The sequence below is a fragment of the Malania oleifera genome, chromosome 3 (assembly GCF_029873635.1).
Source record: "Malania oleifera isolate guangnan ecotype guangnan chromosome 3, ASM2987363v1, whole genome shotgun sequence".
Classification (NCBI taxonomy): domain Eukaryota; kingdom Viridiplantae; phylum Streptophyta; class Magnoliopsida; order Santalales; family Ximeniaceae; genus Malania; species Malania oleifera.
In genome coordinates, this window is record NC_080419.1 from 119243477 (window position 1) to 119260353 (window position 16877).

A 16877-nucleotide genomic window follows, 5' to 3' on the forward strand; every position below is an offset into this window, starting at 1 on the left:
ATATATATAATTTAACTGGATAAAAATTAAAAGAGAAAAATTTTAAAATTTAATACAATTTAGAAAATTCATGACATCTCAAATTATTATCGAAATGAACATATGTTCTAATTAAGTTTATCAATTTTGGTGGGTTTGATATGCCTATCAAGCCTTAATATTTTTTTACCTTTTTTTCACTTCTATTAAGCATGAATAATGTACAATTTTTAATATTTCCTTAGGACTCAATTCATTCATTTGAGTCTTTGACTATTTCTTTGATCTTATTGATCAAAAATAGTCTATTTTTATTTGTATATTTTCCCCATATTTCTCACCCTTTTAAAATTTTCAACCCTAAATTCTTAGCCAAAAATTTTTAACGAAATGTGTTTTGAAGCTTTATGATTTTTTAAAACATAAATTCTATTTTATTAATTTATCCACAGCCAGAGCAACAATATAGGAGAAGAACGTCGAATATTCTTGTGCCATCTGGCGCGATCTCATTGGATATTTAGATTCTTCGTACAAAAGAGTCCAGCTAAAGCGCACTCTGCTCCTGCGCCTGATTCACCATATTTAAGGAGGCCTGCAAATACCCTGTTCTCCTCTGTTTTTCTGGGGAAGAAGAAACGGAGAGAAAAGATAAAGGAGCAAAATGAAGTGTCTCTCTCTCTCTATCCCAACCTTCATCGTCATCCTCATTCTCTCTCTCCTGCTCTCTCTTCTTCCTTCACTCTCGTTCTCTAACCCTGACCTTCCCACTCTGTTAGCTTTCAAATCCTCTGCTGACCACACCAACTCGCTCTCCTCCTGGTCCGACTCCTCCGACCCCTGCTCCCCGCCGTGGCCCGGCGTCACTTGCAACCCCTCCACCCGTCGGGTCACCCGGCTCGTCCTTGAGGAACTCAACCTCACTGGGTCAATCCAGGTCCTGAGTGGCCTCATCCACCTCAGGCTCCTCAGCCTCAAGCGCAACCGCCTCTCCGCCGCCTCTCCGCCGCCGCTAAACCTCTCGTCGTGGCCCCGCCTCAAGCACCTCTACCTCTCCCACAACCGCTTCGCCGGAGACTTCCCCGCTGGAGTGGCCTCTCTCCGCCGCCTCCACCGCCTCGACCTCTCCCACAACTACTTCACCGGGGAGATCCCGATGACCGAGTTGACTCAGCTGCCCCACTTGATAACTCTCCGACTGGAAGATAACTCGTTCTCCGGCACTCTGAACACTTCTTCGTCTTCTTCTTCCTTTTCGTTTGCATCGGACTTCAATGTTTCCGGGAACAAGCTCGTCGGAGAAATTCCGCACTCGCTGTCGTCGTTGCCGGAATCTTCATTCGCCGGCAACGAGAATCTCTGCGGGAAGCCGTTGCGGTACGACTGCCCCAATCCAATGGCCGAGGATGGTCCTGTACGCACAACGGTTTCTGGTCAGATTCCGAGAAAGAATAAGCTCCGCAATCGGGTGGTGCTGATCATTATAGGCGTCGATGTGGTCGCAGCAATGGCCACTATCGCGGCGGTCACGTGGTGGTGTTACAAGAGGAGAGGGAAACAGAGGGAAGGGAAGGGATTTGATCGTGCAAGGGAACGGGAGGATAAGATGGTGTTCTTCGAAGGGAGCAAGGGTTTTGGCAACGTCGACGATTTGTTGACGGCGTCGGCGGAGATGCTGGGGAAAGGAGGCGTGGGAAGCACCTACAAGGTTGTGACGGACGGCCGCGATGTGGTGGCGGTGAAGAGGGTGACGGAGTGGGGGCGGAGAAGGAAGGAGGTTGATGGATTGTTGAGGGTGATTGGAGGTTTGAGACATTGTAATGTTGTGAGCCTCAGAGCATTCTACCCTTCCCAAGACGAATTGCTTCTGGTTTATGATTTTCTCCCCAATGGCAGCCTCCACTATCTCTTGCACGGTTTGTTCATCCCCATTTCTTATTTTTCTGTTTTTCGTTCATTTGTGATGCATCAGTAGAAATTTATATTTTGTAAAATTATATGAACAAAGTTCAGCTTTCGAGTTTTTCGTGTTCTAATCTAAAGAACATAATTTTCTGATACTGTTTGTTTGGATGGAAAACTGTCCTTGGGAAATATTTTCCTGAGAAAATTGATTGTTTTCCTGCATTAATTCCACTATGGATTTGCTCCTACAGTGAAGTTTTGGTTAATTATTCCATCTTGCAGGGAATCGAGGACCGGGAAGAACTCCATTAGAGTGGACTACAAGGTTAAATCTGGCCTGTGGGTCTGCACAGGGCCTAGCTTTCCTCCATTCTCACGCCAAGCCCTATAAGCTCGTCCATGGCCGCCTTACATCATCAAACATCCTAATTGATCACTTGGGCAATCCCTGCATCTCAGACATCGGCCTCCACCGCCTATCATCATCACCAAATCAATCCTACACAGCCCCGGAACTGATCAATCCCACCCCCAAACTACAAAAATTCTCGCAAAAATGCGATGTTTACAGCTTCGGGATCGTTTTATTGGAGATTATTACAGGCAAAACGCCATCGGGGGAGGGCGAAACAAGCCTGCCCAGGTGGGTTCGACGCGCTGCACAGGAGAAGTCGATGTGGGAAGTGTTTGATTTTGAGCTTTTTAGGTACAAGGACATGATGGAGGAGATGGAGGCTCTTCTGCAGGTGGCACTGCTCTGCTCGAACCCGGATCCGGCCGATCGACCCAAGATGCACACTGTACACAAAATGATCGAAGATATAAAATCTGGCTCAATCACAAACTCTCCATTGAATGATATAGATCTCTCCTCTGATTCATCAGAGATCCCTTCAGAGAGCACCCCAAATTTCAGTAGCTGATAAGCTCTGTTTTATGAATAACAATGTCACTATCTCTGCATTTTTTGTTTATACACAAAGTTCTTATCACTGCATGGCTCACCCATTTCAGTGATTGTCACTCCCTTGTATTATTGTTTGGACACTCGCCGAGAAAAATAAATGCAATTCAAGATTTTCAACTTTTTGTTTCAATGTTTAGGCTTGGAAACAGTAGTGTGGGTCTTGCAGCACCAGCAAATCTTTTCCAATGATTCAGAAAAACATGGGAAGATACAAAAGGAAGATTCATGTTTGGCTTGGTTCATGAAGCTAATTGCTCGACAGAGGGGAGAATGGGCTGGCATTGGGGCCCTGGAAAGATGCATGAAGCTGGTTTGGTTTTTGAGTGTGGCAGCTGGTCAGGAATTGGACTGTTTGTTGGTACCCAGAAGTCTTTGTAAATGGGCAAAGCTCTATTGAATTCTTCTACTGTTTTTCAACAATTTGGATCAGCTGTTTTGGAAGCACTAGTGTGGCCTGGACAATGATGGGAAATTGTTCAGACTGATGAATTTACTCTCAACAAAATGTTACTTATCTACGTGCTACATTATGTTGATGCCAAAAGTTGTCTCGTCCATCATGAAAGGTACTATCCGTTGTCGCCAAAAGTTATCTCGTAGGTCATAAAAGAGATTATCCGTTCTAATTGTCGCAATACTATATTAGCTTTATGGTATTCCTTTCATCTTAATAGTATTAGTACTGAGGGAGTTCTTGCACAATAAATACGAGTGAAAACAAAATTGATCTGAAAAAAAAGCGAAAGCTATAAGGCCTTGAGCCCCCTTGAGTGAAAGGCATATGCCTTGGTACATTTTTCAAATATTCGAATAATTCTTACCATCGAACTTTGCGCACTTCAAATCGTGTTTTATGCGTCTCCGAAACGAAACTTACTTTTTATATATTATCTCTATTCGGGAAATTATAAGGGGACTCCACGAGGACCTGCACCTCTCCATTAAAATTGTGACACGTGTTATTTATTTTTTTCACATAAACTTGTCACAATTTTAATGGAGAGGCATAGGCCCATGTGGAGTGGCCGGCTCCCCTTATAATTTCCCCAATTTGACGTGTCTAAACCATCTAAAATAGCAATCTAATTAAACTTTCTATCTAAATGAGCAAATCTAATTAAACTTTCTATCTTCAACCCATAATCAGTCCTTTAAAACTCTCTAAATTAGTTAATATAAAATTAAGACCCTTTATAGGCGTTATAGTAGGCCGAGGAAGGGTATTCAAATTGTTGAACCAAAAATTGTCAATATTGCTCTTAAAATATTTATTATAGATTGAAAACTTGTTGACTTGAGAATATCTATATATATAATGTTCAAAATAAGCTGACTAAATTTTCTCTTGTTATGAATTATTTCATTATATTTAATTTCTTAGCATATTAACTTTAAGGAAAAATGATGAAACATGGTTTTAAAAGTCGCTCATAATGGAGGAACAAAAAGAAAAGGGAAAAAGCATCTTGGAATGGCTAATTAGGTAATTAGAAATTATCAATTGTGATAGATTGTGTATTAATTATAAAATGGTCCTTTTTTTAGCGGTTTAGTTTTTTTTTAGAAATAAACAAATATAAAAGAAAAACGTTATTGACGCTCATTGATTAATTTATTTCTCATATAATGAGGTGATATTTTTTTATAATTAAAATAAACAAATGTGAAAGAGAAATGTTATTGGCAATCTATCATTTGCACTCGATAATTTATTTCTCAAACAATAAAATGCCGAATTTATTCTTGATGTTTTTGTTTTATATACTAAAAATAAACAAACATGAAAGAGAAATGTTATTGGCATTCTATCATTTGCACTAGATAATTTTTTCTCAAACAATGAAATGACGAATTTACTTCTCTTTATTTATTTGCTTATTTTTTTCTTTCTCGCATAATGAAATGATGAATCAATTTTTTTTTTCGGTCTGTTCTTTGCAGATCGATTTAGATCAAACATTTTTTTATTGAGGAAAGGAAAGGAAAGGAAACTCATTTACTATCTCTCTACACTAAATATTACTAAAAATGAAAATTTATTTTAATATTGTTAAAAATTAAGAAAAATAAAAGATAAATTATATGCAAAATAAAAAAATTTCTATCAGTTTTATATGTTTTTTATTTTATTTCTCAATCCCTTTGATAATTAAATATTTAAAAAGTAATTTACTTTATATTTTTCTTTCTTTTCTTCAACACTTCGAAGTTCTAGTAGGGGCTACCAATCTTTCCCCACACATAATAATTTCATTAATTAATTTTGAGTATCACATGATTACATTTTTTAAAATGATTTTCCCAAAGTATATAAACAAAAAAAAAATGATGAAAATGAGCTATTGATGTGATAAAAGTCCACACCATTTTGTTTTGTTATGTACAGAATTCTTGAAAGAAAAAGGTCATCTCATAAAATGTGATTAGGTATGATAATGTAATTTCTTTTATACAATTTAGGAAGGTAAGTGTCACGATTAGTGGTGTATTCGAGTCGAATTGAGTCAACACAATATAACACTTGAACTCGACTCAATTCAAAAAAATGTTGAGCTCGAAACTCGACTCGAATTCAATCAATTTCATAATTGTTAAACTCAAACTCGACTCGACTATGAGTTCATAAATTTTGAGATTGACTTGATTAAAATCGACTCAATTACAAATTAATATTAAATACATATATAAATATAAAAATAATAAATTAAAAAGCTTAATTAAGCTTGAAACTTGACTCGAGTACTATTATTGAACTCAAATTCGACTTGTTAAAATACTCAAGTAGACAAACTTGACTTGAACTTGAGTAGAATCGAGTTAAGTCGAGTTAGAGGATGAGTCGACTCTGATAGCTTGCGAGTAAGTTTAACTCACTTACACCCGTAATCACGATTTTAAATTAGTAATTAAAGTGCAATTAGTGAAACGTCGAGGACAACTTGTGTAGTTTATACAATTTTTAATTCTTAAGATTACATTTATTAGAGGTGGCAAAACGGGTTGACGAGTTAGATTTGGATAGGTCACAAACGGGTGGAAGTTTAACGAGGTCGGGTTTGAGTTTACACGTTTATTGAAGGGTGAATAATGTAAAAATCTAAATTAGTCTATTTAATAAACGGGTCATAAACGAGTACCCATAAAACACCCCGTTTAAAAATATAATTTATTTATTAATTTTTTTTCTTTAACATCTCACCAAAACTGACTTAATTTTTTCCTTTTGAAAAAAACAACACTTGGAAAACACACACACACACACACACACCAGAGGGGTATCCGACCCAAACCCATCCGTCCTGTTTGTTAAATGGGTTGGGTTTGGATTTATCTATTTATAAATGGATCATCTCCTCCCAAACTAAGGCTTGGTCTAAATGAACAGATAACGGGTCACTTGTCAGGTTTTGACCCATTTTACCATCCTTAGCATTTATCAATTTTATCATGAGTTTATATTTATTAAAGGGTTGGCACATTGTTTTTCGCTCTTTATGCCCAATGACTTCTCAAGTGTAGATGTGCGAGAGACAAATCTTAAAGATTGTTGTTCAAGTCATAAGTCAAGAAATGACACTTTTACGTGAATTGATATTTAAAAAATAAAAAGGGTATTTTTAGATTTGGAGACTTTCAAAATTGACAAAGGAGCATAAGAGCTACATTTTACCATGTTTAGTAAATTCAAGGTTAGCACAACCTAATAGATAAACTATGACCTTAAAATCCAAGTAAAAAATATAGAACAATTAGTTGATAAGAATTACCATTGTATAACTATTCATCAACTGATGCTGCTTGTCATATCGGGTAAAAGTGCTCAAACTCATATGGAAAGAAGCATTTGCCTATTTATATAACAAATCGTATGGTAGGCCACAATTTGGGAGAATTTTACACTTACTCTAAATTTAAGGGGTCATGCAAAAAATGAAAATTTTATAATATAATGATTTTTTAATACATCAAATAAATGTTTTTAAAATAAAAATGTTAAAATGTACTATTACAGGGCCCATGCTTTGTCAGGTTTAACCACAAAATCATTTCAATGTACAAAGTAGGTTTCTCTTCCAATAAATGAATGACACTATCTAACATGATTATGTGAAATAGTTTGGACCGTGTTCGCTTTGGTTCTACAAATTTCACTATTCTATTAAATGAAAGTGCCAGACGAGGTCAAACCCTACCCAATCTTTATACATCCAAGATCTACCAACTACACAAGCGATTCCTTTTTATGAGTAGATCGCAAAGTATTACCTTCATTTCTTGATGTTTTTGCTTGTCCAGGACTAGGACTGGAACTCTATTAACTCTTCTTTTACCTCGACACAATCTCTGCAAAATAAGATTAATTTTAATCTTATTAATGCCCTCGTAATCGTCAATTTTGAAGAACGCAATGAATCTTTTTTTTTAAGTTCCATCAATTTGTATTTTGAATTAGTTAACGAGATAGTAATTAAAGAAACCTGTTCTGGATTAGCGGCGGCTGATGATGGACTTGTAATCCGTCGTCTAATGCAGAAGGAAACGGCCTCAATTCTGCACTCCCATTCCCAAAATTATCGTTAAACCGACGGAGATGATCATCCGCCAGGACGCTATAATTATCCACCATAGCGGCATAGAAATCGCAACCACCGATTACCGGCGGCCACGCAGTTTGCGAGAGCGCCGCCTCGAGAGGGCGGACGACGTGCGTCTCTTGGTGGTGGTCGATCTGGTTGTAGACGCGGAGGAGCTCACCCATGGTGGCGCGTAGGCGAGCGCAGAGGTCGCGGGTTATGCGGAGGCAGCCGCCGACGGGATCGGCGGCGCGAGCATTGGACTCGTAGACTATGGAGCGCATGGCGTCAGGCCTGGAGGCGGCGGGGATGGAGAGGAGAATCTTGGTTATGTTTTTTATGCCGAATAACTGGTGGGCGTTGGCGAAGCGGCGGGGGTCCTCCGCCGGGAAGTACGGCGCCAGGAGGCACTCCGCCGTGCACTTTCGGCGCTGGAACCTGCATGCCGCGCACGCTCGGGTTTCGCCCCTCATACCTAGGGTCGCGCGTGTGGTTGTTTGGGCGGAAAGAAAATTTCTCGCACTTATCGGTAGAATTTTCCGGCGCTTCTCGAACAATCAGTTCGAGAAGGGAGGCGCAGAGAGAGAGAGAGAGAGTAAACTGACAGATTTTGTTGCGTACGGATATATGCATGCGTGGGAGGCGTATGTGAAAACGTGTGCTGTACACGTGGATCCTTTCTTTTCTTTTCTCTTTTTTTTTTTTCAAAAAAAAGGGAAAAACTGAAAAAGTTTAAATTTTGTTTTTTTGAGTTTTTAGATTTTGTCACCTTTATCTTTTTCTTTTTGAAATTTAATATTTTATTGAGATCAAATATATATTTATATATTATGTATTATTAGCCATGGACAAGCAGTTATGAAATTTTATATTTATTTTAAGAAAATACTTGTAAAAAATTAAGATTTGAAAAGTATTTATTTAATTATAAAGGCATTTAAGATAGTTATGGATAATAATAAGGGTATTTTAGGTAGAGAATTAAACTTTGAATTGCATGAGTTTCTAGTAATTTTTTTAAAAGAATACAAAGTATTTAACATTTCTAGAAATTGACACCAAATGGAAATCCACATATTTATTTAATTATAAAAAAATTTCCTTAGTGTTTTGCAAGTAGTTGATTGAATGAGAGATTTTGATTTGGTTTTAAACTTTTAAGTTTAAATATAATGTACTTAAGATTTTTTAGTTAACAGATTAAATGAAGAGATTAATTTGAAATTTAAATAAGCCAACAATCTAATCAATGTTCAAAATTCAAATGGATACTCATTCCTCAAGAAGGCGTTTTTACACTTTAATTGTTTTTTAAAGTGATTCAATCAATTTTTTCTTTTCAAAAGCGATAATGATTTAGATAACCAATTTAGATCCAATTTCACTTCCATCTATTTGTTAATCAAAAAATAGAAAGACAATTTCAAGGATGATTTTGACATTAACACTTAAACCTCAGATAAATGAAAACCCCTCTTGCACCCTCCTCTCCTCTCGTCACACCACGATATTAAACATTTTCTAAAGATAAATATTTGAAAAGAAATGTTGCTTCCCAAATTTACAAGATGCAATGTTAATGTGACTCAATAAAATGGAGTGAAACATATATCATTATGACTCACACCAAACTATGTCTTTCATTTACTGAGGTTTAAGTGTTAATTTCAAATCTTGCAAATCAATGAATTCTAAATTCTACATTCTTCTTGGTGATATGTAGATTATGAGTCAATGACTTCTCAAAGTCCCACTTCTTTTTTCTTGTTCCTTTAGGTGTAAGTGAAACAAGTTCGCTCATGTGCTACTACATTTAAGACTTTTCTTCTGCTTTTAGCTTAGGATAACATCATAGCCAAATGCAAGCCTATTGAAAGGAAAACTCAAACTCTGCTTAAATTCAAATACTTTGTACAGAAACAACTGGACTAACTTTTTCAGAAGAATTTTCTTTTGCTTCAACTTGTGATGATATCAGAGTCAAAAGCCTAAGTCGAGCTTGAGTTCAGTGATATTAATGTTGATCCAGTTCAAGCCAAGTTTTGAACTCAAAACCTTTTACTCTAGTATAGTTGGAGTATTTCAATATGTCAACTCAACCTAAGTATACCCTAGGTCTACAACTATGTTCACAAATATATTTTCCTAATAATGTGTAACAAAACAAGTTACCAAACATATAACTGTTACGATTTTTTTCTAGATATATAAATAATTTTTTAAAATTAAAATTATTTTTCGGAATGCAAGCCAAACATGGTATTTACTAAAATGATTTTGAGTGTTCATCACCTATATCATAATTAAAGACACTAATAATCATATGCAATTTGCACAACATAGCCTAAACAAAATTAACAATTCTTGTGTTGTTTTCCTTATTATATCAAAGCAATGATATGCTTGAACTGTATCCATAGGCAGGATATTTAATCTTTCAGTATCAAATCATTCACTTGGAGAGCTGAAAAGAAACAGCAAAATCAAAGTTAAAGTTGAAAGGCTATGCTGAATTCATCTGCAACTTTTGAAATTTTACATTGAAACTTCAATCATGATTTGGCGAAGCCACAAGACACACAACTACAAACTCGGATACAACCCAACAATTAGATATTGAAACTTCCAATGTCGAGGTCTCAAGGTCAAAGGAGCTCGGGATGTGAGATGAGATTAGCTAGCTATCATCCTGATGTACTATTATTCATCACAGAACATTTTACAACTTCCTATTTTAATGTCCATACAATCATAATTCATACGAAATCGGAAATCCCACAAAGGGTTCACAGTTAGATATATCCCTGTTCTAGAAAGTGAATTCCTCTTAAAAGACTTAAAAGCTAGTTTAGGACTTCATATGTGATTTAAATCAACTCACCTTTAGGCCAAAAATCAAAACTTCTAGGATAGGTTCACATACAGATGACACCAATTCTACTATGAAAATTGGGTTTTATTACATGTAACTTGCAAAAAACTACTCACTTGATATAGCAGGACTACAACTGTATGAAATACCATATTTGATATTCCAGACTGGAGTTCGGTTCCGCCACTGACCAGTTATCCTCCGATGCCGAATTCAATCTCTATGCAAATATGCTCTCTATGTTACGAAAAGAGATAAATGAAAACTACTCATATAATATAACGAACAGGAAGAAATTCAATTACAATAGCAACATAGAGAGAACTTGGGCTAGGGTCGGCCTTAAAACCAAAACGAAATCTACTTTGGTCTAGAAAACAATGAAACTATAAAGCCAATTGAAATACATACGTGTATATATGTATATATAGGAGCCCAGATCCTCAGAAGGAAATTCTGAGATCAAAAGCAGACACTAAATACAGTTCAACACACCATTTTACAAGCCAAAAAGCCCTTAGAAGCATTGTTGAACCTAAGCTAAAGGAGAAAAAAACTACGTGCCAAGTGTTCGCTGCTGACTCCAAAAGAGATAGATGAGACGATCCCATAAAATGGGTAATTAAAGACTCCAAGCAATGGTGAAGAACTGAAGATGATAGTTTTCTAAAAGAACTTTCCATTTCATTGAGACCAACTTATCATAAATAACATCTCACAGACTCAGACGACTGCAACAGCACAAATGATTGAAAACTTGGCGAGATTCCCAATCTCATCCATGAGTGTTAATGGCTTCCCAGATCAAATTTTTCGGTTCCGGGTTGGTGATATCGCGAGCCTGCAATGCTGCAGCCCTCAGTGTCTCAAATGTCAACACATTGGCCTTCCAAAATGACACACTAGTGTAAGGCAAACCATGCTTCTTGCACAGCTCCTTCACAAAAGGAGCAACTTTCCTAAGATTGCACCGAGGCAACCGGGGAAACAAATGGTGCTCAATCTGAAACTGCAACCCACCATGAAACCAATCCATCCATGATGAACACGAGACGTCGAGGGTTCCATTAGTTTGCTTCTCGAACCAATCGTTCCCGCTAGGGTGGCCGATGTAAACACTTGATGAAAAATGATTCAAGCAGAATTGAACATGTTGAATCCCAGTAACAGAAAAGCTTGCGACAACAAACATGAACCTCTCCCCCCAAGTAGGCAAACAAGAAACCAGAAGGGGATACCACACCCAGAACACAATCAATCCCAAAATCTCCTGACGTCTGTTGGGGACCCTTTTCTTAGACAGCAACAACAAGATCGACTGTGCAAACAGATTAATTCTTGCAAGACACATGACAGGGTAGAATGTCAAGTGCTGGTAGCTAACTAGCGATCTTGCAAAAAAATCAAAATTCATCTTCCTATCATAGAAGTATGATGTCAGTGAATTAAACAAACTCGAAGATACCGCGAAAAAGGGCATGTGTTGAAGATCCGGATCGAAATCGAGGCTGTTGCAAGCAATGTGATGAGCATTGTGGTTCCGCTTCCACCACGCAATGCTGATCCCGGCAAGGCAATTTCCGCTAAGGATCTGAGCGACCCGATTGTATTTGGGGCTGTTCATAACCTGGTAATGCCCAGAGTCATGCCCAATCCACCCGCTCTGAATCCAAAGAACCCCCATCAAAGCGCCGCAACCCAGATGAATCCATATGTTCTCGCTGCATAAAACGCCGTAAACGCTAATACAAAACATCGCTACTATGAGGCAAAGCAAAATAAACGTCCCGTGACCCTTCTTTTCGAACAGACCCATTTTGGAGAACTCCGAGACGAGTCTTCTGTAATCCTTGGAGGCCTCGGAAACCGAGTAGGATTCGAGATGGTACCCAGTGAAGAACTTGTCGAGGTGGCGCCATGCGGTGCCGGGATGGTAAGCGACGAATGCATCGGTGGCGTCTTGGCCGGCGAGATTGAGCAAGGGCAGGTCGCCGCCGGGATGGTCCTTGGCCCAATCAGAGACGTCATAGACCTTGCCCTGTATTGAGATCCAGAGATCCCCTGGTTTGTTGTGGGCCTTGACCTCCGCCTCAGAAACGTACCTCTTAGGATCAGACATTGGAGAGAATTTAAGAAAACAGAGAGAAAGATCTGAGATCAATCCTCCTTCCCCTTCTCCTTTGGATTTGTGAGTTTGTTTAGTTCTCACTTCTCTTCCTTTCAGAGAAGGAAGGGAGGATGGCTATGGAAGATTATGGCATGAGAAATGAGAAACCCTTTAAAGAGGGGTGAGAGGGAGTGGAGGAGGAACGGAAGGGGGAGAGGGTTTTGATGTGGTGCCCCTTCAACGCATATCTGTTTTGGGCATTCTCTGGAATCGAGGGGTTTTTGTTTTTGTTGGTGGAGGGTTGGATGCTACAGAGAGGCAAATCAAGTAGCGCCACAGAACTCGTTTCAAAAAGCAAAATATTTGCTATTTGGGCACGCGTGCCTCAGCGGGTGTATGACTGTGTGAGAGAGAAGGAGAGAGGAAAGAGGAGAGAGAAAGAGCCAAAGAGGAAAGAGAGGGGGTGGGGTAGTCTCTGGGAGAGCTAATCACGCGATGATGACATCTTGTCATCTCCACCGTTTGATTCAATAATTGATGGGGTTGGCTCCACGTGGCCCCCACCTTGGGGAAATTCAATTTGCATTTTTGTGCCTTGGGTGTTTGAAATTTGAAATTTGAAATTTGAAATGAGAAATAATTAGGTTCTTTTGAATTTTTATTAGGTCCAAATAAGGAAATTATTGGTTATCCTTTGCTGGTTTGTTTGTTTGTTTTTTAATTTATTATTTTATTAATACTAATTTTGTGTCATACAAAGGATATGATGTATTAAAAAATATTAATACTATACTTACCCGTCAAACGTCACATTTTATTTTACCTAATGCTTTAAATAATTGTACCATATATATATGTCCACTATTTTATGAGTATTGTATATGTAGTACAATTATTTAAAGTAGTGAATGAGAAAAAGTGTAATGTTTGATAGGTAAACGTAAAATTACTAATTAAAAAATTATAAAATAAAATATTATTGTGGTAATAATTAGTTATAATAATAGAAAATCATTATTAAGTAATATTTTATTAAGATCATAAAGAAATTTCTTTTTAAGTGTGGAAAGTTTGACTTGTAAGTGAAAATATCTATGATGACGCAATTTTTGAAGTTGGTAAAGATATTAAAAATAAAAATCTTTTAACTTCATTTGAATTCAATAGTTTCTTTCTAATTTAATTTTAACTTTAATACCAAGTTAGTATTTTAAAGTCATGTTTGGAGCTCAAAAAATACAAGGAAAAGGAAAGTGAAATATAGAGAAATTCGTTTTTTTCACGTTTGGTATAAAGGAAAGTGAGAGAAAATAAAAAATATACTAAATTAAAGAATAAGTTTGCCATAAAAAGAAAATATGAAGAAAACTAGTTTCCTTCTTATTTTCCTTTTCTACTATTTTCTTAACAAAAATTCTTAATCCAAATGCATCCTAAAATAAAAAAGAAAATGTTCATGTCAAATGCAAATTGTGAGAAGTAGCACCTTGTGTTTGCCTTATTCATCATTGAACAACCTCCATAATATTAAATTTATTTAATTTATTATCTTGCATTTTTAATGGAAGTCATAATTAAAATTTAGACTTTGATTGTTACAATTTAAGAATTAGACTAATATGGTATCCTAGTAAGTAGAAATTTTTTTTTTTTTATTGTCCCTTTGAATCAAGAATTTTACTTGAGAAAAAGAAACGAAAAGAAATAAAAATGAGAAGAAACTCATTTTTCATTATACTATCTTTCTATATTCAATTCTATTCAAAATAAAAATTTATTTTAATATGACAAAAAATTAAGAAAAAATAAATATTAGTGATGTGTAAAATCATAATTTTATTTATAAATTTGATATATTTTTTATTTTCTTTCTCACTTTCCTTGATAATCAAATATGAAAATATAATTTTTTTTCATATTTTCCTTTCTTTTCCTAGTGTTTCTTTGATGGAAAATTTTATACTTGAAATATATCTGATATGGTTGTGTATATTAGTGGAGTTTCCTTTAGAATTGCAATAGATAATTTTATAAGACAGATCACGTTTTACTGGGATTGATAATTGAAGATGAGAAATATTATAGGGGAAGTAGGATTTGGTTCAACTTCAACAGAATCTATACTTTTATAAAGGAATTGCATGTCAACTTTCTAAATTTTCATATTAACCTCTTATAAATATTTATTTTATTTACTAAATAAATTATTTACTGAGGATATAAAAATAAAAAAAATTAAATAACCGACCTCCAACAATCTCACTAAAAGTGGAGTTAGTGTCAACACCCCGAACCTGAACTGGGGTCTGGAGTGTTATTTAAAAATAAATTTCTGATACCAAATAATTATACAACGGAAGACCTCAATATTCATATATCGAGTACTAAAAATCTTTTATTATAAGAATATCTCTAATAACAAATTTAATACATCCTTGAAAATCTTAAGATAAACCACAACTAAAAAATTTAACAATTAATCTAAACTTCTCGATCTAGTCCCACTCATGATTCCACTGCGCTACTCTAATTCTTATCATACTCAACAAGGCATCTGAAAAATAATTTATCATAATAGGGTAAGACACTTCTCAGTAAAACGGAATAAATTATCATCAGTGTGTGGCCATTGAGTTTAATGTATACAAAATATAACTATTTGTTAATCAACAACAACAATTGTTAATACATTTATACACTATACTCACACATACATCATTATATATAAGCGAGAGTTCTCGAGAATTGGGGAGATTACAAGCTCATAACATGTAGCGCCTCTTTGCTCTGATATCTTATATAACCTTACCCATTTAACTTGGGTGTGGCTACAACTGATACCTATCAGGACACTCATTTTACTCGGCAAGCCCTCGAACGGAAAGTTTACCTCGCCCCAATTACATGTAATACTACAGTATAAAATATATTTAATATTTTACTATAAATAACTTTCACATACAAACTATAACTCACACTTATACAGTTGGAAATACACATTTTCTTCTCAATATAATCAGTTCAGTAAATAATATCATTTACATAAATTTACATATATGCATAGAAGAATCTCCTTTTAGACATACAACATCATCATGTATAAACTCTCATGATCAGGTTGTGCGGCCCGAAGACTAGACCTAGCCTTGGCTGACCTACCATCAAGTTAAGTCAAATCTTATGTCTACAAGTCTGATTTGCCTACTTTAGCCTAATATAGACTCCGGGGGGGTACACAACCATTCGATGGCCAAATCGACTTTTCATTGTACCAACACTTCTATCTAGAACAGTGTGGCTACACTATCTCGAATACTAGTTACGGCATTGTGCTCTCATCACATCTGGTCCTCAGGATTCTTAAACTATATAATACAATTTAATTAATAAAAATTATTATATAACTCATTTTGTAATTCTGTATAAAACTTGTATCAAAACCCCGCATACAGTCGTCATATCAAAACCCGGCATATAGCTGTCATATCAAACCCCGACATACAATCGTCATATCAAACCTAGCATACAACCATCATATCAATCTCGACATATAACCGTCATATCAAAACCCGGCATTCAGCCGTTGTATCACAATTTTCACCATATTTCTAGTATTTCCATCAAATAGTCCAAATTCCATTTTCACGATATAATACCACAAAATACTCAGATTCATTTATGAAGTAAAATATGAATAATCTCATGTCAAACAATTTTTAAACTTATAATCTATAATATATCCAACTGTCTAGGAAAATATATTTTCAATGAAAATAAGGTCTAATCATCTCCGCCATTTATTTAACTCAAAATATGTATTTAAAGGAAACACGGAGAAAACCAACCTTACTCACTTTAATTCTTTATAAAATACGTATAATAAATCAACCCAATAATTTTAAACGGACAAATCATTCAGAAAATCTGCTACAATAATCTAGAAATCAAATACTTTGATTCAATCAATTCAACTTTAAAATAACAATTATTATAAAATTCCTAAACTCACAAACACCAATTTAACTAACTCATAATAATAATAATCCAAAATCCAATTTTCATATGCCTGAATATTCAGAAAAACGTGTATATAATTTCTGTAATCTCATATTACAATTTAACCGATTAAATTATAAAAATTTCTGACATAATTTATTCCCCTTACGTTAGTCTTGGAGTGGTGCCTAGGAAGTCCAAACCTAAAGTTTGCTCCGATTAACTTGCTAAGGATCAAAGCCGAAACCTTGTGGTGGTGTCCGATTGTCAATTTAACTGAAAATTTGAGAGAAATTGAGGAGAGAGAAGGAGTTTACCTTATTCCAAGAGTGGTGCCTATGACGCCCTAATCACGAATCCACTCCAGATAAAATGTTGGTGGCCAAGAATGGAACCTAGGAGTATTTTCCATTCTTCAATCGGCCAAGAATTTGTCGAGAAAATAAGGAGAGAGAGAGAGAGAGAGAGAGAGGTAAT

At 35.9% G+C, this 16877-nt stretch overlaps 3 protein-coding genes across 3 annotated transcripts; 1 reads left to right on the forward strand and 2 right to left on the reverse strand.

Annotated features, from left to right (window-relative positions):
- Positions 1–473: 473 nt before the first annotated feature.
- LOC131151575 (probable leucine-rich repeat receptor-like protein kinase At1g68400) lies at positions 474–2968 on the forward strand. Its single transcript, XM_058102817.1, has 2 exons — positions 474–1895; positions 2167–2968. Exons 1-2 carry the CDS (start codon positions 644–646, stop codon positions 2805–2807), a joined length of 1893 nt encoding a protein of 630 aa, XP_057958800.1. The 5' UTR covers positions 474–643; the 3' UTR covers positions 2808–2968.
- Positions 2969–6761: 3793 nt separating this feature from the next.
- On the reverse strand, positions 6762–8027 carry LOC131151576 (LOB domain-containing protein 4-like). Its single transcript, XM_058102818.1, has 2 exons — positions 7330–8027; positions 6762–7195 (listed from the first exon to the last, which is right to left on the reverse strand). The coding sequence occupies exons 1-2, from the start codon at positions 7896–7898 to the stop codon at positions 7150–7152; spliced, it is 615 nt and encodes a 204-aa protein (XP_057958801.1). The 5' UTR covers positions 7899–8027; the 3' UTR covers positions 6762–7149.
- Positions 8028–10552: 2525 nt separating this feature from the next.
- On the reverse strand, positions 10553–12806 carry LOC131150461 (acyl-lipid (9-3)-desaturase-like). The gene has a single exon (XM_058101186.1). It carries the CDS (start codon positions 12414–12416, stop codon positions 11073–11075), a length of 1344 nt encoding a protein of 447 aa, XP_057957169.1. The 5' UTR covers positions 12417–12806; the 3' UTR covers positions 10553–11072.
- Positions 12807–16877: the final 4071 nt, after the last annotated feature.